This window comes from Saccopteryx leptura, chromosome 3 (genome assembly GCF_036850995.1).
Source record: "Saccopteryx leptura isolate mSacLep1 chromosome 3, mSacLep1_pri_phased_curated, whole genome shotgun sequence".
Taxonomy (NCBI): domain Eukaryota; kingdom Metazoa; phylum Chordata; class Mammalia; order Chiroptera; family Emballonuridae; genus Saccopteryx; species Saccopteryx leptura.
The window spans coordinates 10,046,652-10,069,940 of NC_089505.1; the positions used below are offsets into that span (position 1 = coordinate 10,046,652).

Below are 23,289 nucleotides of genomic sequence, written 5' to 3' on the forward strand. Positions count from 1 at the left end.
TTAATAATATTCTGCATAAAGTGCCCTGGCCGGTTGGCTCAGTGGTAGAGCTTTGGCCCAGCATGAGGATGTCCAGGTTCGATTCCCAGTCAGGGCACATAGAAGAAGTGCCCATCTGCTTCTCCAACCCTCCCTTTCTCACTCTTCTCTCTCTTTCCTTCTCCCCTCCTGTAGTAGACATGGCTCAATTAGAGCAAGCTGGTCCCAGGCACTGAGGATGGCTCCATGGCCTCTGCCTCAGGCGCTAAAAAGTGGCTTGGGTTGTGGAGCAAGGACCCCAGATGGGTAGAGCATTGCCCCCTAGTGGGCATGCCAGGTGGATCCCAGTCGGGGCGCATGTGGGAGTCTGTCTCTGCCTCCCCTCCTCTTGCTGAATAAAAAAAAAAAATTCCGCATAAAATACAACTTTTAGAAGTGTTTTTTAAAACAAATCTTTGCCAAAGCAATCAAGTAAGTCTTTGTTCAAGTCCTGTGAGTCACCAGTAAGGCAACAAACTTGGAGGGGGTTTCACATAGTTTGTGTAACTACAAAGTCACAGAACTGACTAAACATACTGTGACTGAAGACCACATCCTACCAGAAAGAATCCCACTTCCCTGAGCAGCCTGTAAGGCCAAACCTATGACACAGTCACATTCACTGTTTGCTAATTCCCAACCTGGTCACAGACACATTCAAATGAGCCTGTCAATTCTAGAAATAAGCCGGAACTGAAAATAAGGCCCAAATATTTATACTATGTTAGGTATACAGAGCCTTAATACTGAGGCTTAATATTGTAAATGTGGTCACTCTAAGCAGGAAAAAGTACTACAAAGAAGTTTAACACATAAATTCCTGTCTGAAAGTTCCAACAAGGTATAAAATATTTTGCTATTTGATTAAACACAAAAATTACCTTCTGACTTTTTCTAGGATCGTAATTTACTTCGTATCTGATGGTGGCATCTGAGCTCACTTATGCTTTTACTCTTCAGATTGTTTTCCAAGATATGTAATGACAATTAGAGAGAATATTACGGAGAAAACATCTTGAGAAAAGGAACTACCACAAAGAGTGCAGTGAAAGCTTATTGAGAGAAAACTATCTTCTCAGACAATAATGAGATACCAAACCGCCCATTTTTCTTAATCATCATAAAAAGAATGATGACCGTTGGAAGAAAGCCTGCCCACACTGCCAGCGGGGCCGACATTGACCTTGAACTCACAACTACCGCTCTGGAAAAACAACTTTGCTTTGAGAAGAATGGGTCAATTCTGACCCTCCTTTTCCTTTTAAAATGCGATTACAGTGCAAGGCCACAATGGGACCCTAAAAACCCATTCCCTCTGCTTCCCTCTCTTCCCACTGACACTGTCGTGCGGAGTCTGGGTCCGTCCTGTTGGTGAAAGCACCCAGGAGGAAGTTCCTCACCCTGTCCATTCCGGGCCGACCAGCTCCCTGCTTATGGGAAACCTCCCGGCAAGCAGCTCTTCCACATCTCGTGACTCATTTCCTATGGCTGGGATCTGGGTTTGTGTCCCCTCACTGTCTTTGGAGGAGATGAGAAGTACCCACCTAAATAACGTAATTTTAACTCCTTTCAGACACAAAACTGGCATAGAGGTGACAATTCTCAATATACACTAAGACTGTCATCATAAAATACCTACCTTTTCATCTCGGAAATTTAGAAATTGCTGGAAAACCTCGCTTTCTGAGACCACCGGGTGACGACACATCCTGGTCATCCACGCCTGCAGTCTTTCCATGCGCATTTTGATAAATTCCTCTTCAAAGCGACCTGCAAGGGACATGTCACACGTTACCTTCCACTTCATCTAAAACAAATCGCTGTTACTACACCTGAAAACCTGTCTATATAGCTAGTGCTAGTTGGTAGAAAGTTTTTAGTAAAAGGGAAACCATGGTAATTTTCCACGAACCTAAAAGTGAGCGGCAGAGTGAGTGCTCGAAGACTGACAGGAATGATACAGCAGACTTCTCAGTTTGCAAAAATGAAGTTCCAATCTGACAAATTAACAAACCTTTTCACTGCGACAAGAATGTTATAGCCTTGAACTGCTGTTTTCTTCAAGGGTCCCTGAAGTACTTAAATGTTTTAAAGTAAATCTGCCTGGCCTGTGGTGGCGCAGTGGATAGACAGAGCGTCCACCTGGAATGCCATATTCGCCAGTTCAGAACCCGGGGCTCGCCGGGTCAAGGTGCACAGGACAAGCAAGCAACGATCAACCAAAGTGAAGCAACTGAGAGCCGATACTTCTCACTCCCCCACCTTTCTCCTTCTGTAAAATCTCCAAAAAAACCTTTTTTAAGTGAATCTTATTTCAACATGAAATACTTTATAAAATAATATGTAGCCATATTAAGTCCTATAGGCAAGAAAGGGGTGATGTTGTTAAATGTAATAATTCTTACAAAGTACATGAAATTTCTGCATTTATAAAAATGTGACTAAATGCAATATAACCTCAGATATACTAATTTAAATTTAGTATTTATGCAACAGAACTCAGGACTGTATTTTTTTTCCATTTTGTTTTTTAAATTAAACTGGAAATGAAGAAAGCAATTTTTCCGTGAATACAATAATGCGCTGCCGTGCCCGAGCTCATGGCCATCCTGGAACGGAGCCAGTAAGTCACAGTTCTGTTTTAAAAGGAGACAAATCAGCTTAACAAGCCCGGCATACAACATCAAGTGATCACAGAGCATTTCTATAACCCTAGCAAACAAAAATGCTATTGGTTAAAAAACTTCTGGAGACGGGAATTCCAGCTACAGTCAAGTGGAGAATGAGCTAACCGTCCCCCAAATAACTTAACCCAGACAGTCGAACAGTCAGTGCTCTGGAAAGCAAGCACAGGCGCACAGGCGCACAGCCGCCTGAGCAGTGTTTATGTTTGCAGAACTGCCCGCCATCAGGCAAGAGCGGGGAAAGGGTGCTGGAGGCTGCTCCCGACCCCGCCGCCCACCCTCTACCTGGCCCACATGGGGGTTCTTCCAGCGTGCAGCAGCGAGGACGAGGCGAGGACAGAGCCCTACTTGACCTGGAGCGGTGGGAGATGTCCACACTCGGTGGCGGCGGCAGTGACTACCCAGAGGCTGATGACCAGGGAGAGCCAACAGCCCCGCTTGCCAAGGTGACAGGGCTGAGCCAGGACTCTGAGTGCAGGCTGAGGACACGTGCAGAACCAGTGCAGAGGGGATGTGACAGGGCTGACAGGACTCTGAGTGCAGGCTGAGGGTGCGTGCAGAACCAGTGCAGAGCCCAGGTGACAGGGCTGACAGGACTCTGAGTGCAGGCTGAGGACACGTGCAGAACCAGTGCAGAGGGGATGTGACAGGGCTGACAGGACTCTGAGTGCAGGCTGAGGGTGCGTGCAGAACCAGTGCAGAGCCGATGTGACAGGGCTGACAGGACTCTGAGTGCAGGCTGAGGACACGTGCAGAACCAGTGCAGAGCCGATGTGACAGGGCTGACAGGACTCTGAGTGCAGGCTGAGGACACGTGCAGAACCAGTGCAGAGCCGATGTGACAGGGCTGACAGGACTCTGAGTGCAGGCTGAGGACACGTGCAGAACCAGTGCAGAGCGGATGTGACAGGGCTGACAGGACTCTGAGTGCAGGCTGAGGACACGTGCAGAACCAGTGCAGAGCGGGTGTGACAGGGCTGACAGGACTCTGAGTGCAGGCTGAGGACACGTGCAGAACCAGTGCAGAGCGGGTGTGACAGGGCTGACAGGACTCTGAGTGCAGGCTGAGGACACGTGCAGAACCAGTGCAGAGCGGGTGTGACAGGGCTGACAGGACTCTGAGTGCAGGCTGAGGACACGTGCAGAACCAGTGCAGAGCGGATGTGACAGGGCTGGGCCAGGACTCTGAGTGCAGGCTGAGGACACGTGCAGAACCAGTGCAGAGCGGGTGTGACAGGGCTGGGCCAGGACTCTGAGTGCAGGCTGAGGACACGTGCAGAACCAGTGCAGAGCGGATGTGACAGGGCTGGGCCAGGACTCTGAGTGCAGGCTGAGGACACGTGCAGAACCAGTGCAGAGCGGGTGTGACAGGGCTGGGCCAGGACTCTGAGTGCAGGCTGAGGACACGTGCAGAACCAGTGCAGAGCGGGTGTGACAGGGCTGACAGGACTCTGAGTGCAGGCTGAGGACACGTGCAGAACCAGTGCAGAGCGGGTGTGACAGGGCTGGGCCAGGACTCTGAGTGCAGGCTGAGGACACGTGCAGAACCAGTGCAGAGCGGATGTGACAGGGCTGACAGGACTCTGAGTGCAGGCTGAGGACACGTGCAGAACCAGTGCAGAGCGGGTGTGACAGGGCTGACAGGACTCTGAGTGCAGGCTGAGGACACGTGCAGAACCAGTGCAGAGCGGGTGTGACAGGGCTGGGCCAGGACTCTGAGTGCAGGCTGAGGACACGTGCAGAACCAGTGCAGAGCGGGTGTGACAGGGCTGACAGGACTCTGAGTGCAGGCTGAGGACACGTGCAGAACCAGTGCAGAGCCGATGTGACAGGGCTGACAGGACTCTGAGTGCAGGCTGAGGACACGTGCAGAACCAGTGCAGAGCGGATGTGACAGGGCTCAGCCAGGACTCTGAGTGCAGGCTGAGGACACGTGCAGAATCAGTGCAGAGCGGGTGTGACAGGGCTGACAGGACTCTGAGTGCAGGCTGAGGACACGTGCAGAACCAGTGCAGAGCGGGTGTGACAGGGCTGGGCCAGGACTCTGAGTGCAGGCTGAGGACACGTGCAGAACCAGTGCAGAGCCGATGTGACAGGGCTGACAGGACTCTGAGTGCAGGCTGAGGACACGTGCAGAACCAGTGCAGAGCGGGTGTGACAGGGCTGGGCCAGGACTCTGAGTGCAGGCTGAGGACACGTGCAGAACCAGTGCAGAGCGGATGTGACAGCCAGGACTCTGAGTGCAGGCTGAGGACACGTGCAGAACCAGTGCAGAGCGGATGTGACAGGGCTGACAGGACTCTGAGTGCAGGCTGAGGACACGTGCAGAACCAGTGCAGAGCGGATGTGACAGCCAGGACTCTGAGTGCAGGCTGAGGACACGTGCAGAACCAGTGCAGAGCGGATGTGACAGGGCTGACAGGACTCTGAGTGCAGGCTGAGGACACGTGCAGAATCAGTGCAGAGCGGATGTGACAGGGCTGACAGGACTCTGAGTGCAGGCTGAGGACACGTGCAGAACCAGTGCAGAGCGGATGTGACAGGGCTGACAGGACTCTGAGTGCAGGCTGAGGACACGTGCAGAATCAGTGCAGAGCGGATGTGACAGGGCTGACAGGACTCTGAGTGCAGGCTGAGGACACGTGCAGAACCAGTGCAGAGCGGATGTGACAGGGCTGACAGGACTCTGAGTGCAGGCTGAGGACACGTGCAGAACCAGTGCAGAGCCGATGTGACAGGGCTGACAGGACTCTGAGTGCAGGCTGAGGACACGTGCAGAACCAGTGCAGAGCGGATGTGACAGCCAGGACTCTGAGTGCAGGCTGAGGACACGTGCAGAACCAGTGCAGAGCGGATGTGACAGGGCTCAGCCAGGACTCTGAGTGCAGGCTGAGGGTGCGTGCAGAACCAGTGCAGAGCCGATGTGACAGGGCTCAGCCAGGACTCTGAGTGCAGGCTGAGGACACGTGCAGAACCAGTGCAGAGCCGATGTGACAGGGCTGACAGGACTCTGAGTGCAGGCTGAGGACACGTGCAGAACCAGTGCAGAGCGGGTGTGACAGGGCTGAGTCAGGACTCTGAGTGCAGGCTGAGGACACGTGCAGAACCAGTGCAGAGCGGATGTGACAGGGCTGGGCCAGGACTCTGAGTGCAGGCTGAGGACACGTGCAGAACCAGTGCAGAGCGGGTGTGACAGGGCTGAGCCAGGACTCTGAGTGCAGGCTGAGGGTGCGTGCAGAACCAGTGGAGAGCTGACGGGCCGGGCCAGCACAGCTCCTGGCCGACTCCGAGGCTGTGCACACAGGCAGAGCAGGTCCTAGAGGGCCCGCAGAGAGTCACGACCACGCCTGGGCGCAGGCTGCACTCTCGACTCACACACAGGTCCCTGCAGAGGACTCAGCCTTAACGGCTTGGGGCAGGCTTACCACCAATGTCCTCAGACTCGGCGGAGCTCCAGGGAGCCAAACTAAAAACAATAAGATAACAGCACCCCCCCCCCCCAAAAAAAAACCCCTAAAAATAATTAAGTTGCAGAAGAGACAAATTTCAGAGCTTTAGCTCAGGCAAGTTACTTATAAACCAACCAACCAAATACTACAGCAGAAACAACCTTCAAAGAGAAAAATCAGAATAGAATTGCTAAAATATATTCTTCAAAATGTTCAGTTTCCAACAAAAAAACTGAGATTGCAAAGAAACAGCAAGTATGATCCATACCGAGTAAGAAAAGCAGTCAAGAGAAACTGTCTTTAAGTGTGCCCAGATGTTGAGTTTAGCAGACAAACCAACAGCAGACAAAGGAGCTTCTATAAATATGTTCAAAGAACTTAAGAAAGCCATGTGTAAAGAATTAAAGGAAACCACAAAGAATCAACAAGTAGAGATTCTTTTTTTTTTTTTTTTTTTTTTTACAGAGAGAGAGAGAGAGTCAGAGAGAGGGATAGACAGGGACAGACAGGAACGCAGAGATAAGAAGCATCAATCATCAGTTTTTTGTTGCGATGCCTTAGTTCATTGATTGCTTTCTCATATGTGCCTTGACCGTGGGCCTTCAGCAAACGGAGTGACCCCTTGCTGGAGCCAGCAACCTTGGGTTCAAGCTGGTGAGCTTTGCTCAAACCAGATGAGCTCGCGCTTAAGCTGGCAACCTCGGGGTCTTGAACCTGGGTCCTCTGTATCCCAGTCTGATGCTCTATCCACTGCGCCACCGCCTGGTCAGGCAACAAATAGAGATTCTTAAGACAGAAATTATTTTAAAAATCAAATGATAATTTTGAAGCTAAAAATACAATAACTGAAATTAAAAAGTCATTAACAGAAGACTCAAGAGGGTAGAAGAATGAGTGAATCTAAAGATAAGTCAAAGGAAGTTATTTAACCTGAACAACTGGGAGAAAGAAAACTGAAGTAAAACAGAGCCTCAGAAAACATCAAGCACACCAACATACTTGTGATGGGAGACCCCAAAGGAAAAAGAATATTTGAAGAAATAACGTGGGGTCCTGGCCAGTGGCACAGTGGACAGAGCATTGTCCCAGAGTGCGGAGGTCACTGGTTCGAGCCCTGGTCAGGGAACATATGAGAAACAATCATCAGGTGTACAACTACATGGAATAAGTTGATAGTTCTCTCTCATTCTCTCTCTCCCTTCTTCTCTCTCAAATAGTAATGATGATGATGATGATGATGATGATGGAAAATGTCCCAAATCTGACAGAAAACTTTGTATTTTCAAGAAGCTCAACAAACCCCAAGGAGGATAAATACATACATAGGAAACTTTGAGCAAATTAGGAATAGAAGTTCCTTAACTTGATAAAGGGGCATCTGCAAAAAACCTAAAGTTAATATCCTACTTCAGGGTGAAAGACAGTGCTTTCACCCTAATACTGGGCACAAAGCAAAGATGTCTGCTCTCACCATTTCTAGTCAACATTATCCTGGAAGTCTTAGCCAGTAAGAAGGCAAAAACAAACAAAATCACAGACTGAAAATACATTTTTTTTTTAAAATGCAGCCTGCCCTGGCCAGTTGGCTCAGTGGTAGAGCGTCAGCCTGGCGTTCAGGAGTCCCGGGTTCGATTCCCGGCCAGGGCACACAGGAGAAGCACCCATCTGCTTCTCCATCCCTCCCCCTCTCCTTCCTCTCTGTCTCTCTCTTCTCCTCCCGCAGCCAAGGCTCCATTGGAGCAAAGATGGCCCGGGTGCTGAGGATGGCTCTGTGGCCTCTGCCTCAGGCGCTAGAATGGCTCTGGTTGCAACAGAATGACGCCCCAGATGGGCAGAGCATCGCCCCCTGGTGGGCATGCCAGGTGGATCCCTGTAGGGCGCATGCGGGAGTCTGTCTGCCTGCCTGCCTCCCCGTTTCCAACTTCAGAAAATACAAAAAAAAAAAAAAATGCACCCTGGGCTTTCCCCTAGAAATTATGACACTAACAGACACGAGTCCTTTGAGAAGAGTGTGATCCACCCACCTACCAAACCCGTTACCTAAACAACGGCACTTGAGCAGCCCGAAGGGTTCGGACAGCTCCTGTACATGAAAGCACTTCAAACTGCACTGACTCGGGGCAGAGACTACGTGTGACGCTAGCCTAGGCTGTGCAGAAACAGTCCCGCCCGTGGGGAACATGGTGACACCCCCTAGGTCCCGGACAGAAAAGACCCAGCAGGTCAGATGCCGGGTTACACCAAGTTCCCCATCATGAGCGAGTGAATCACCCCAAGAGTTCACAGCTTCTCACTGGTTGAGTCTTACTCTGCCTGAAGGTTTTCTGACATAGCTGGTTTATTTTCAAATGATGACTCCATATTTTGTGCTCGGTAAGATTTTCACACCAGGTTTCAGAGAATTAAAAACGGGGTAAGGAGGGATTTCCGCTTTCCCATCTTCAACGACCCTCCATGGGTGTTTACTAAGAAAGAACACACCAGTTCTGCCCTGAGGAGTGAAGCAGCTTCCTTCACCATTCTGTCACCAAGAACAGAGTCCGTGCGCAAAGGACAAAGGTTAGCTGCAGGTTCCCCTGGGCCCACCGGGGTCCACAGAAATGCTGCAGGTTTCTCCTGGACCCACCGGGGTCCACAGACATGCCGTGACGCCACACCCTGGGCATTCCCTTCTCTGTGCGTGCAGCAGGATGAGCAAGGGGGGCCCCGCAGCGACGGCCCTGCGGCATCTGCACGGCACCTGGACGCGGAGAAGCGGCTTCTGTGCCCCTCAGGCCCCTCGGCACACGTCCCAGTCCCGGAATCAAAGCTCGGCTCTCTTCGGACAAGGGGTGCTGCTTTCTGGCTTTTCTATGACTCTCCCCTGGCTTCAGGTCTGAACTTTTTTTTTTTTAATCAAACCTTACTACGGGACTAGAACCATGACTGTATGATACTTTAAAATAGCACTGAGCTATCTGATTTAGAATGAACAATGTATTAAAACCTAACTATCTGAGAAGCCCTCTCAGCCCTAAAATAACTCATTAATCTGTTTCCTTCAACCCTGTGGAGCACGCACTGTGCCAACCGAGCTGATAACGAGAGGACAGCCTCCAAGAAAGGAGCTGGAACCTGAAGACACGGAGAAAGGCAGACTGAAGCCTTCACGGAAAGCAGCTGACCCAGCTGGCTGAGCAGAGGCTCGGCGGCCCCCACACCAGCAGCGGAAGCCCGTGGTGGGCACCCCAGAGTCTGCACACTCCGTGGGACATGGCGCATCTGCACCGCACGGAGCGCTCACATCAGCTGGGTCGGAGATTTTTATTTCCACTTTATGCTGTTTGGATCATTTGTTTTCTCAGGTATCATTTTTCACAATTAAGAAAGGGTGCAACAATCAAAACACACTGACTTTGCTAGAAATATGTATACAAGAACTCTGACGGCAAATTCTAGAAAAACTTTCTTGTTAGGTGCTGAGGTAACTTCCAACTATATATACACTATATATAGCTGGATGTAGCTCCTGTTTCCAAACGCCTCTGTCTGGCTCTTCTAGAGGATGGAAAATGCCACTGCTGATTCACATCAGGAAACTAACTGGAGTCCTTTTACTTGTCCCGAGTTGTTCAGTGTCACACACACTTACCTGTGACTTGCTTGTCTGGAAGAGAAGGGATTGGAATGGCTGACCCAAACTTAACCAGCAGACGTTCATATAACCAGTCAAAGTGCTTATACCTGTGGTTTACAGATCGATTAGTATTCTGCAAAATAAGGGAAAGAGGAGAAAAGGTTACAATGCTGATCACAGAAAATGGAGAAAAAAGCCGATTCTGTGACATAGCACAATTCTGTCTGGGTAATTCGGGTCCTTACCGTGGGTGTTAGCTGATACTCGATGTAGCTCTTCAGCCCGTACATTTTGGAGCCTTTCCTGGGATCTGCTACCACACAGTCAAACGTAGAGGTAGGGTACACCCACATCGGGCCGTAATCTCCAACCTACACAGCGTTCCAGGGAGAGTTAATTTTGTTAGCAGGAAAATAGTAAATAAGATTGATGTAGACCATCAAACAATTCTCTTCAGGGCCTGAAGCCCTTTGGAGTTCTTCTTGCTCTCTCTGAGAAGGAGCATGAATGCCCTCTGCCCCGCAGAGGTCGCATTTGAGAATGCCCGTGCCAGGACAGACTCCTCTGCTCCCAATGGGCATCGAGGCCATGCACAGAGGGGCCTACTGCCCCCTCTGGGAATGTTGAGTGGGTCCTGGGTCTTCTCTGGTCCAGTTGTCTCAGTTATATGTACAAAGGGCTAGTTCTTAAACATTTCTTATCTATCACGGGCTGATAGTTTGTGAAGCATAAAATTACACTGTTGGATGTCTAAACAAAGTCAAATTGCCATCAAACTTTCTCAACACGCTCATTTTCCACATGCCTTTTTAAAGACAGAAGAAAGAAGTGGGGTGAGGCTGGAAAGCTCAGAGGTTACCAGGTCAGGCTGATGGCTGAGGCCCAGAGAATTTTAGTAAGGGGCTGCAGGGACGCTCGCTGACCACAAGCGACTGACTCCGCACGAGGAAGCCCAGACCCAGACAACCTGTAAAGCTGCAGAGCAGGAATCTTGAAGAGGATCCCCCGGAGAACTCCCCCCAGTGGCTGGGACCACGAGAGTATATTCTGTCACTAGGGCTCAACACCTGTGGGTTACATGTCACTAGTGGGGAGAGTTACGGTGCCTTAAAAGCAGAGAACCAGGTCTCTGCTTTCTCCTGGTTTCCTGCCGACTCGATGGCGTTCCCAGGCCCCTTTTCCTGCCAAGAAGCCCAGGAAGGCAGGCCTGCTGCCAGGGCACATGCCCGGGTCCGCCTCAGACGTCTGGGACATAAACACTGGGGTCCTTTAGCTCTGTTCCACCACTGGCACGCTGGTGACAAAGTCCCCTTTGAGAATCTAAGGGGAAGGGCCATGGGATCTTAACTAAGTGTAATTTTAAATTTAATGTACCCCCCCCCCAAATAATACCTGTTCAGTATTTACAAAAAAAGTCTGAAGAAAAAGAAAATTAAAATAATTTTTAATCTAATGATGCCATTAAGAATATCTGTCTTAGACTATCTCAGAAGATAACTGCCCCAAATTCGCTCTCAAGAAAGAAGGAAAACAGGGGTCATGATTACATCCCTTCTCTCTGGGGGTTTTTGGGTTTCAAAGATGAAGGAATAAAATAAGTCCCATATCCTTCTTGTAATTTTATCAAGTTTCCTCAGACACAGAGATTACAGATAAGACCAAGTGTCCGCCCACCTTGTTGAGTCCATGGTGATTACATTCACGGTTCCCCCACCTTACAGTTACAGGGTACAGTCAGTAGGGTCAGAAAATAGCCACAGTTCCCTTTTCCCAATGTCACCTGGGAATACCAGCTACACAATGCTTAGGTGGACAATCGATCACAGTCAACATCTGGGTGAAACTGAAGAGCCCATGATATAATGTAAAAATTAAATTATTCCAAGACAGATACTCTCCATGGCGCCATTAACTCCCAGGTTTTATTGGCCAGCTCCCTATGTGACCTGACAGCTGGTTTACTGGAAGAAACACTAACTACTATCAACACAGTAGAAAAGGCCCTGTATTCTGGTAACGTGAATGTACATTGCCAGGCAGAAACCTAATATTTTAATTGAGTTTATTAGCTAAATATATAGGGCTGACAGAAAAATAGCACATAAAAGATACTTTAAGACACTGTAGAGACAAAAATTATTAAAAGAGTATATACTATGGGTGTTCCTGGTTCAATTACTAAGTCTCAAAGATAAATGCAAAGTATATCTAAACAACATAACACTAGGCATTAGTTTATGCTAATTATCTTTAGTACTCTTAAAATACTAACACATACTGCCAGTTATTTGGGGTATTAAATGTGTTTAAAAATACTTTCCAAATGACTAATAATCCTCTTAGTTTTAAAGCATATGAAAGAGCTTAATTAGAAACAGAGCAAACAAACAAAACTGAACAAACTTACAATGATCGGAATTTTCTCTTTGGGTTTTGCTAGCTGCTTAGCCAGCAAATACTGTTCCATCCCAGGTTTCGCAAATCCAGGAAATCTAATCATGAAGACAAATGCTCGTGAGTCTTATATCCTTCCTTAAAAGAGTTATACAGCTCTCATCCACATTTACTTAGTACAACAATTTTAACCTTGTTCAGTCTTTCAGATGTACTCGAACTAGGAAACTGCGGTAAATGAAACCTAATGTAATCAGATTGTTCAATGGCCAATTAGTCATTTAATTAAGCTTTACCTGGTAAGAAAACAGTCTGACTCCAGAAGGTGTGATATTTATGGTACTCCATTTGCTTAACTGGATCTGGAACACTCTGTCAGAAGGGCAGACCAGAAAAATGTCCCCTAGGTCACAGGAGGAGATGCTACCAAGTACGAGTGTGCCATTAGGAGCTGACCACAGGGGGCGATGGCCATGCAGGGGCATTTCTGTGTCCAAACTAAAGCTGCCTTTCAACACACCCCTCAGGGAAGCCACAGTTATCCCAGAGAAGCTGCCACTGTTCCTAAGCCCTGGTGCTGTTTTCTCTTGGAACTGCCAAAGCACCAGTTTATGAGACACAAAGGAAAACCAGTCTTCTTAACAGACCTGAAATATTATATAATAAAATGGGCTACTTCCAGAACTCAGATCTCAATCCAAAGCAAATTTCTAAAACTGGAGAAAAGCTGGAACAAAGGCAGTCATCCATGATGCTACTTCTAAAGAAGACGACACTGGGTTGTAGACATTTTTGCAGGTGCAAATTAGGACTGCTTTGATTTGGTCTCAACCTGGAATGAAGGTTTAGAGCAGAAAATGCTTAAAGCCAACCTGGTCACTTTGGGTTGTAGACATTTTTGCAGGTGCAAATTGGGACTGCTTTGATTTGGTCTCAACCTGGAATGAAGGTTTAGAGCAGAAAATGCTTAAAGCCAACCGGGTCACTTTAATGACGAGAAAACTGAGGTTCAAACAGGTCATCTGACTTCCTAAAGATCACGCAGCCAGTGAGAGATTGAGTTCGGAGCAGGAAAGAAAGCGCAGGGCCTGGGGAGTCGGGGCCCCAGGAGTCAGGGGAGTCGGCCAGGAGTCAGGGGAGTCAGGGCCCCAGGAGTCAGGGGGAGTCAGGGCCCCAGGAGTCAGGGGAGTCAGGGCCCCAGGAGTCAGGGGGAGTCAGGGCCCCAGGAGTCAGGGGGAGTCAGGGCCCCAGGAGTCAGGGGGAGTCAGGGCCCCAGGAGTCAGGGGAGTCAGGGCCCCAGGAGTCAGGGGGAGTCAGGGCCCCAGGAGTCAGGGGAGTCAGGGCCCCAGGAGTCAGGGGGAGTCAGGGCCCCAGGAGTCAGGGGAGTCAGGGCCCCAGGAGTCAGGGGGAGTCAGGGCCCCAAGAGTCAGGGGGAGTCAGGGCCCCAGGAGTCAGGGGAGTCGGCCAGGAGTCAGGGGAGTCAGGGCCCCAGGAGTCAGGGGGAGTCAGGGCCCCAGGAGTCAGGGGAGTCAGGGCCCCAGGGGAGTCAGGGCCCCAGGAGTCAGGGGGAGTCAGGGCCCCAGGAGTCAGGGGAGTCAGGGCCCCAGGAGTCAGGGGGAGTCAGGGCCCCAGGAGTCAGGGGAGTCGGGGCCCCAGGAGTCAGGGGGAGTCGGGGCCCCAGGAGTCAGGGGAGTCGGGGCCCCAGGAGTCAGGGGAGTCAGGGCCCCAGGAGTCAGGGGAGTCGGCCAGGAGTCAGGGCGGGGGAATCGGGGGAGTCAGGGCAGTTAGCCCGGCTACCAGCCAAACCTCATGTTCTAGCTACAAAAACTTGGCCAGTCATCTGACTCAGTCTCTGCTTCCTCATTCTCAAACTGGGACCAAGAGACACCTTCTATTTAAATATACTCTTCGCCTGACCTGTGGTGGCGCACTGGGTAAAAGCGTCGACCTGGAACACTGAGGTCACTGGTTCGAACACCCGGGCTTCCCTGGTCAAGGCACATATGGGAGCTGATGCTTTCTGCTCCTCCCTTCCTTCTCTCTCTCTCTCTCTCTCTCTCTCTCTCTCTCCTCTCTCTAAAATAAATAAATAAAATCTAAAAATAAATAAGAATTTTTAAAAATAAATAAATATACTCTTCAAGTTTAAAGAACAAAAGAGAGTAAAAATATACATCACACTCCTGACCATATAAAAAATCTCAAATCTGACTCTAAAAAACAGGACACTGTCAATAACAAATGAGTAATTTATTCTATGAGCAACAAGGCATGAAAACACAAAATGGAAGAAACCAGAGGGGTAGAAAAGTGGGCAGCTCTACCATATTTAATCACTGATGCTATTCAAATACACCGAGGAGACTGGCAGGACTATGGAGGAGAGTGTATACACGTGTTTGCAGATCTAGAACCAGAGCCCGACATCTAGACAGACACATCAAACACTATGTTTACAATTTTCTTCAGACATAGGTTAACATTCCTTGGTATCTGCTTTGAATCATAAACTTGAAACCCAGAAAAAGTATCAGTAATTTTAGAAAATAAACTCTTTTAAACATAACTGCTGTAAGAAAGCGTACTATATTTCCCCATGTATAAGATGCACCTTTTTTTGAAAACTTTGGGGTCTAAAAACGGGGTATGTCTTATACAGTGGTTGTGGCATTTCAAATGCCATACATGGAACTGAAGACGAGGCAATATATGAAGACAGTGATTCGTCATCAGACACAGAAGACAAGCTAATGGATAGGAGTTTTGATAGTGATGAAGAGTTGTCAGAATTTTATGATGAATAAAACTTGAGTTCAATAACTTTATGTAATACATTTTTTTTCAAAATTAAGGAGCACCTTATACATGGGAGCGTCTTATACAGGGGGAAATACAGGGGAAGTCATAAATCACATCTCCTTAGCTCCGTGGTGTAACTGCAGCCTAGAGCAGAATGCTACCGAAGGTGCCGCAGCGCCTTGCCCACGCTCCCCCCCCCCCCCGCCTTCCTGGGAAGCAGAGCACCCACAAGTTCCCACTCTAAGAGGAACCTAGGTGAGAGCGCAGTCAAACACGTTAGCACAGGAGTCTAGGGCATGGACTCTGGAGACTGAGGGATCAGACTGGAATCCTGAGCAGATCCCTTACCACCCGAGTGAGTCTGGCAGGTACTGAACCTCTCTGCGCCTCAGTTTCTCCCACAGTAGAACCGAGATTGTATGTACCACAAAGGGACACGAGGGTCACATGAGAGTGCATGCAAGCCACTCTGCACAATGCCTGGCAACACCAGCAATCAATTCATAGTAAAACACCTAGCCCTGGCCGATTGGCTCAGTGGTAGAGCGTCAGCCCGGAGTGTGGAAGTCCTGGGTTCGATTCCCGGTCAGGGCACACAGGAGAGGCGCCCATCTGCTTCTCCACCTTTCCCCCTCTCCTTCCTCTCTGTCTCTCTCTTCCCCTCCAACAGCCAAGGCTCCACTGGAGCAAGGTTGGCCTGAGTGCTGAGGATGGCTCCATGGTCTCCACCTCAGGCACTAGAATGGCTCCAGATGCAGTGGGGCAACGCCTCAGATGGGCAGAGCATTGCCTCCTGGTGGGCATGCCGGGTGCATCCCGGTCAAAAGCATGCAGGAGTCTGTCTGTCTGCCCCCCCCCCACTCCATTTCTCACTTTGGAAAAAAAATAAATAAATAAAAACATTTAAAAGACAGTTATTTTTAGTTTTCCTATGACACCAGCAATGAAACCTTAATATGGTACAGAGTTGAAAAAATTAAAAGTAATGTTACAGATCACTAAACAGGACAATATTTCCTTTAAAATGAAAAAAGTATTAAAATAAGCTACCAAGCTAAGATTCAAATAAGTGAGCAAATCACAAGACTTTATAAATCACTAAGAGTAGGAGACTGGCTTATCTGTGTCTCCTCCTCTACCAAGACCCCACCCTGACCCCACCCCTGCCCCCCCACTTCCTCCCCCACCCTCCCCCCCACCCCCTCCCCCACCCCCGCCTGACCTACTTGTTCAGAGGCAGCTTCATGGACGAGGAGCCAGCCCGGCTGTTCCCGCGCTGGGCCCCTCCTGCTTCGGCCGCCTCCGAGTCCTTGAAGTAGGGAGAGGTGGACTTGGGGTCATCCCAGTCCTCGTCCCAGTCATCGTCATCACCAGTTGCTAGAGGTGAGCACAGAATATGGTCAGTAAAGAAAAACAAAATAAAAAGGGAATGACTTGATTTTCTGATAAAAACTACCGACTGGGTTGACCAATCAGAAAAAAGGAGAGAAGAGTGTACTACCAGAACAACGTAGACACCACAAGTATAGGCGCCATAGTCAGTTTTAAGGCTTGAATTGTAGATTCCACCTTTTAGCACAATACACAAGTTAGAAACAGCATACAGAAGACTGCCAGTCCTCTGATGGGCTACGGTGTCCTTCTGCTACTAGGCAAATGGCCCTAGGGCCTCTGCCCCAAGAGTGCCACCACTAGAGACACACGCCAAGACAAAAAAGAAAAGGACAGAAAGAATTAGGAGGATCTGGGCCAAGTCTCAACATTCCCACTTAGTCCCAGTCCTGCCGACAACCCAGTCCCTCCTGTGCCTGGGGGGGCCTGGGGGGGGCGTGGAGCCAGCCCCTGAGCCCTCAAGGCCCTTGCCAGTTAGCCCTTCCAATTCCTGGCACAATGCGCTCGTGTAGAGGACAGAGAATGGCGAGCAGATTTTTATCTTTTTATTTAATTTCAGAACAGACCTAACTAGACACCCTTCCTTAACTCCTGAATTGTTTCCCCCTCTGCAAATTCCTTTTCTGCGTCAGTATTTCTATTAGTAGCCTGGAAGTCAAACAGGTAGTCAAGGAAAAGATAAAACAACTAAGTCAGAGATCATAAACCAGCAGCTGATGAACCGTATTTAATCTGTATACATGTTTTTTTGGCCCAAGATGTAAAAGTAAATAAATGTATCAATGGCCAAGACTAGGAACCTAAAAGTATTTGCATTTGCAACTCCTTGACAGATAGGTGGGACTGGAGGTTACCATTTACAACTACCTGCAACAGTGTAAGAACCCCCAAGAGCAGTCCCTTCGATTACAACCTGTTTCTAACTCGGGTGGCCGGATGCCCTGGTCACATGAAGGGTGGGCCTCGTCGCCAGCAGAGCCCTCTCCCTCACCTGGTCCTTGGTAGGCCTGGGGGTGGCCGAAGGCGGTGTCCCAGTTGTTGGAACTGTTTCTGTGGGCTGCAGTGCCCTCCGGCTTGGCCCCCCAGCCGTCCGTGCTGTCCCAGTTCCCAGACTTGGAGGCACTCCAGGCTGACCAGGGGTCACTGCCACTGCCGATCTGCGGTCAGGGGGAGAAACGGAGAAGAACACTTGTGACTTCTAGAAAGCATTCCTCAGTTCAGTAGGAATCGAGTAACAATTGAATATAATAGGGGTGCTGAAAGAAACCAATAGAAATTTTAAACAATTTTAAATGTAAATAATAAAAAATTTTAAACATGTAGGAAAGCACAAAACACAGCATCAGCCTGATTTTGTTGATGTTAACATTTTGCCGTGTTTGCTCAGGAGCTTTCCTACCAGTACAAAGAAACTGTCCCATGAGCAGCCCGCTCCCGCCCTTTCTTCCTCCTTCCCCAAGTGATGCTTTTCTGAACTAGTCTACTCTTTCCTGTGCATTCATCTATACCGCCACTGCATATGTACACATTTATAAATAACTGGTTCCTACTTTCAAAACTGAACTAAACAACATTATACCAACTATACCATATGTATCTCTTTGCAGCTTTTTTCCACTTAACATTATGTTTTTGAGATTATACATACATGCTAACAATAAGAATGTTTTATTCACTTTGGTTGGTTTAGAGCCATCAGTTGTGTTTTTGCTGGGCTTTTATTTTTATTTGAAAAAAAATAATACATTCCCAGTAAAAAATTCAAACAGAATTTTAAAAAAACATGCAATTTTAAAGTCTGCCTACCACCTTAAGATGCCAGTCCCACTTTCAAAACTGCTAGCAAATGCCTTGCACACACTTCCTCCAACAGCCCCACACAGACCCTTGTTGTTTCAGGCGTCGAAGTGAGCCTAAGTCACATCTGCTGCTCGCACTTGTTTTCTTCCACCTGGGAGTCTGGAACACCCCCGGGGCCCATCAGCTCGTGTGGACGACACCTTTCCTCCACATGGCCCCAGAGTCCTCTGTGCCTCCCCAGAATTTAGCCAGCGGGTGGTGACGCTCACTTAGCTCGTTTTCAGTATTTTGCTAACTGTAAAATAAGGGTGCAATGCACATCCTTGTACACCCTCCCCCATGTTCAACACACCTATGTGAAAATTCCCAAAGAAAACTGCTGGGCTAATGAGACCGTGCGTTTAGAATCGATGGATCTTGTCAAACCGCTTTCCAAAGAGGTTGTGCGGTAACATTCCTACTCTCCTGCTGACGTGCCGAGTTCTGCTTTTCACAAAGGGGGCCACCATATCCCAAAATTATTTTTAAAACATTTTCTTCCATTATGCTTTTGAGTAACTTTATTAAAGTTTAACTATTCTTATAAATAAAGTTTATGAACAGGCAGATACACGGCACCCACTTTAGGAGCATCGCAGTAAGAGGCCTCTCACCCCTGCTGCACCCACCCATGAGCCACACGCGCGGGTGGGTTTTTGTTTGCTTTTGTCTCCTTAATTTAAAGTGTTAAATCTTCAGTGTCTGGAATTTACTTTAGAGTAGGAAAGAATATAGGAATCTAGCTCAATTTTTTCTTGTAATCGTCTATTGCCCTATCATTTAATGAGTGACCCATCTTTCACCCCCCCCCCCACACTGATCTGAAATGTCACCTTCATCACATACTGGACCAGGGTCCCTTTCCAGACCTTCTTTGTATCTTAGTAGTCTCCCTGTACTAGTAACAACCTACGCTGGAACCCTCCATAGACTACATTAGTACTTCAGCATAGCCTCTTCTACTGGTTTATTTTAGAAATAAACTTGAGGGTTAGCTCAATATTTTAAACCTTCAACAATCTAAACTTCAGCATTACAGTGTCAAAATTTTTAAAAATGTGTTAATTTCCATTTCAATCACCTTAAATTGGCACATAAATCCATGGAAAACAAATGTTGCCTTTATTCTCTTAAAACAATTTCAATATTGAATCTGTTTATCCAGGAATATGGAATAGCAAAATTTCTCCTTTACTAGAGTCTTCTTTCTCACATGAAAAAAGTTTGGTGGAGAGAGAAAGAAGGATTTATAAGAAAATTTCCCAAACGGTTTAATCTACCTCCTCGGTGTTTAGAGCCCTAGAATGCGGTCCTTTCTTACTCCTGACCGACAGACAGGTGGGCGGGTGACCGGCTGCCACTCACCAGAGCATCAAAAACAATGTTTTTACATGGGGAAGTATACGTTCATTCTAACACCTCTTCACAGCCTCAGGGATTGTGCTCTAAGGCAAATATTAACAACAGAAAGCCGTTTTACCCATACAACTGTGAATTCCTCCAATACCTGGCTTAAATGCAGTGGTTTTCAACCTGTTCACACTTGGAGACTGGTGAAAATAGTATTGTTTCAGGGACCGCTAAGGAAGAAATCACCCTGAGCACAAGTGAATTTGACTAAGATCACTGGGCCTACAATCTTCAGACAACAATCTTCAGGGTGCTTAACTCTTTCGTGGACGACAGGATCCACGCACTGGTGACTGAAAAACTCTGGCTCACAGGGTAACATTCAAGCTACTCTAGTGGACACTGGGAATAAAGACAGAGCGTGAGGGCGGCCCACCAGGAGCCGCCACCCTCCCAACTGGGCTGCAGGGTCAATCCTGGCTCTCTCTCTCTCTCTCTAACTGAGCAACATCAGCTCGAATGCCAACCCAGGCAGCCTGACTTGGACTCAGCAAGACGACAGAAGCTAATCCAGTAAACGCAACGGCACAGAGGCTATGACCAGAGCAACAGTTCAGCACCCAGCACCGCCATGACACTAAGTGACAGCAAACTGCCAAAGCAAGATTTTCACCAACGCCCAGAGAAAATCAAATGTGAACTCCTCATAGAAAGTATCCTCAAAAATTTAAAATTTAGGACAGAAACACATAACAGGATAATCTCTTTAAAACTACTTTCTTTACAAATTGCTTATAGTGCTTGCTATATCATTTGGTTACATATATGGTCTTAGCTCTCTATCCAGGTTCTAAAATCCTTGTAGCAAATCTAGAAATTGCTTGCTTCTCTCTCTGTCTTTTGTCCTTTCTCCTGGAACATTCTATCTTGTGTCAACTTGACGCCTGCAGATTGATCTATCCCAGTGGCCGGCAAACTCATCAGTCAACAGAGCCAAATATTAACAGTACAATGATTGCAATTTCTTTTGAGAGCCAAATTTTTTAAACTTAAACTAGATAGGTAGGTACATTCCTTATCGAGGTAGCACTCGCATGTGGTACTTTGTGGAAGAGCCACACTCAAAGAGCCACATGTGGCTCGCGAGCCGCAGTTTGCTGACCACGGATCTATCCAAACCTCACCAACCAGAAGTCTCTCCAGCTTCTCTGACTTTTTACTGGCTTTCTCTCTCCCTGATGACCTTTTAGTGACCTTCAGGACCCCTCCTCTAATATCAATAACTAATAATCAGCTCACACACTTTGTCAGAGGGATAGGTATTCCTGAGATGATGATTGTAGAAAAGCTGTGCTGCTTACAAACCTATCAGATGAGATAAAAAGGGGCAAAGATAAGAATACTACTGATCTACTGGCCCTGGCCAGTTGGCTCAGTGGTAGAGTATTGGCCTGGCATGTGGAAGTTCTAGGTTCAATTCCCGGCCAGGGCACACAGGAGAAGCAACCATCTGCTTCTCCAGCCCTCCCCCTCTCCTTCCTCTCTGTCTCTCTCTTCCCCTCCCGCAGCCAAGGCTCCACTGGAACAAAGTTGGCCTGGGTGCTGAGGACGGCTCCATGGCCTCTGCCTCAGGCACTAGAATGGCTCTGGTTGCAACAGGAACAACACCCCAGATGGGCAGAGCATCACCCCCTGGTGGGCATGCTGGGTGGATCCCAGTTGGGCGCATGTGGGAGTCTGTCTGACTGCCTCTTCGTTTCTCACTTCAGAAAAAAAAAATACTGGTCTACTGGGTGAATTTTAAATCCCAGGGACCACAAAGTCAAGTAAATTTGATTCAAATAAATAAATTTCATATGGGTACAGCCATTAAGAATTTAGGCTCTAGCCTGACCAGTGGTGGTACAGTGGATTAAGTATCAGCCCGGGACACTGAGGGATCAGGTTCAAAACCCTGAGGTTGCTGGCTTCAGTGTGGGCTTGTCAGCTTGAGCACGGAGTCGCCAGCTAGAGTGTAGGATCACAGACATGATCCCAAAGTCTCTGGCTAGAGCCCAGAGGTTGCTGGCTTGAGCCCAAGGTCCCACCTGAGCAAGGGGTCACTGGCTCAGCTTGATTCCATTCCCCTTCCCCCATCTCCACTGCCGCCTTCCCAGGTCAACACACGTATGAGAAAGCAACCAATGAACAACTAAGGTGACTCAACGACAAGATGATGCTTCTCATCTCTCTCCCCTCCCTCCCTATCTCTCTCTCATAAAAAAATTTAAAAAGAAAGAATTTAATTTCTAGAGTTATTTGTCCGGCTTTGAATCCCGGGTACCACCTACAAGCTGTATGAACTTGGCCAAGCTACCTCATTTCCCTGTTACAGTGGATACAGTAATATTAACTTCCTCATGGGGGTTTTACAGCAATGAATGAGACAATATGTAAAGCACCTAACACAGTAATACCTGGCATACTGTGTGCATTCAGGAGAGGTTATCTCATTATATGGGGGCCACCTAGAATATAAAGAAAAATGAAGACTAGTAGTTCTTTGACTAAATCCCAATATAACTGGAACACCTATTGATTTACGCTTTAGAGGAAAAGGTCAAAAAGCTCTATTTCCAATTGGTTGCAATGCCAGATCACATTACTATAGAAACTTCTGACTGAAGAGGTGGCAACAAGCACTTAAGGTGTTTCCTATTCTAGCCAAAGATCTGTGTCCTTCAGATACATGAATAAAAGAGGAAGACAGAAATGTTTCACTGAAGTTCAACAGCACTGCTGGTCAAATAAGTTTATAAAATATGATTTTTACATTTGTCCACTTATAGTTTGCACTGGGGGCTGGGCAGCACTAGGTATATGTATGTGGTCTGTGAAATTGCAAATGACCTTCCTGCTTGGGAAACACCATTGTTTTGCTAATGTTTTCTGGAGGAGAGGTTTCAGCCACAGAAAGTGTTGAAGAGAGAGGAGAAGAAGAAGAAAGAAGCCATGTTTTGCAGGGAGAGCGGAGAGAATGCAGAGTGCTAGAGAAGAAGCCAGTTTGTGCAGAGAGAAGGTGTGCGGATGGGAACCAGACCTGCGGGGCTTTGGGAGCCCTACTGAGCCTGGTGGGGCCTTGGATTCTGGGAGGAACCAGAGAAGGTGCTCCTGGTTGTGGAACCGGGTAATGTGTCAGGGCTTTGTGAGCTCCGACTGAGGAGGGAAGAGGTCTTCCCTGCCTGTTTGCTTGCCGGCCGGTGCAAGACTTTAATAAAAGGATGGCCCATCATTTTTTGGCTCCACTGTTTCTTTACCGTCTGCCCGAACCCCATGAGAAACTGCACGAGAATGGCTGTAATGGCAGCAGCCCCTGGTCTTACAAGCACCTCCTCATTCTTGGCACAAACATTTTCTGAGGGTTAAATGCTGAGCTCTGTTTCTTCAAAACCAAATCCTGACTCAACAAACTGGGCTACAACGTACTTTTTTTTTTTTTTTATAACGATGTACTTTAATGGTGACCCTCTGGCCCTGACTTCTTTGCTGTTGACCCCAATGAGCCCCGAGGTCACACCCTAGCCCTTCGGCCCTTCCCGAGTTTCCAGACCCGCCTGCTTCCTTCCAGCTTTCCTTCCTTTCTCCTCCTGCTCAGCAATGTCTTCCCCCTCTTCCTCTCCTGCCCTCTATGGTACAAACCCCTGCTGACCCTCCACCACACGTCACTAAAAACCTCCCTTAGACTCCACTGCAATTCCAGATGCCCCAC

At 48.1% G+C, this 23,289-nt stretch overlaps 1 protein-coding gene across 1 annotated transcript in view; it reads right to left on the reverse strand.

The window, feature by feature from the left end:
- SNX9 (sorting nexin 9) overlaps window positions 1-23,289 on the reverse strand; it is a 97,201-nt gene that overhangs the window by 26,084 nt on the left and 47,828 nt on the right. The window contains exons 5-10 of the mRNA XM_066372939.1: window positions 17,344-17,509; window positions 16,187-16,337; window positions 12,175-12,259; window positions 10,013-10,138; window positions 9,783-9,900; window positions 1,658-1,788 (exon numbers count right to left, since the gene is read on the reverse strand). Coding sequence (XP_066229036.1) covers window positions 1,658-1,788; window positions 9,783-9,900; window positions 10,013-10,138; window positions 12,175-12,259; window positions 16,187-16,337; window positions 17,344-17,509 — 777 coding nt within the window. The remainder of the gene's footprint in view (window positions 1-1,657; window positions 1,789-9,782; window positions 9,901-10,012; window positions 10,139-12,174; window positions 12,260-16,186; window positions 16,338-17,343; window positions 17,510-23,289) is intronic.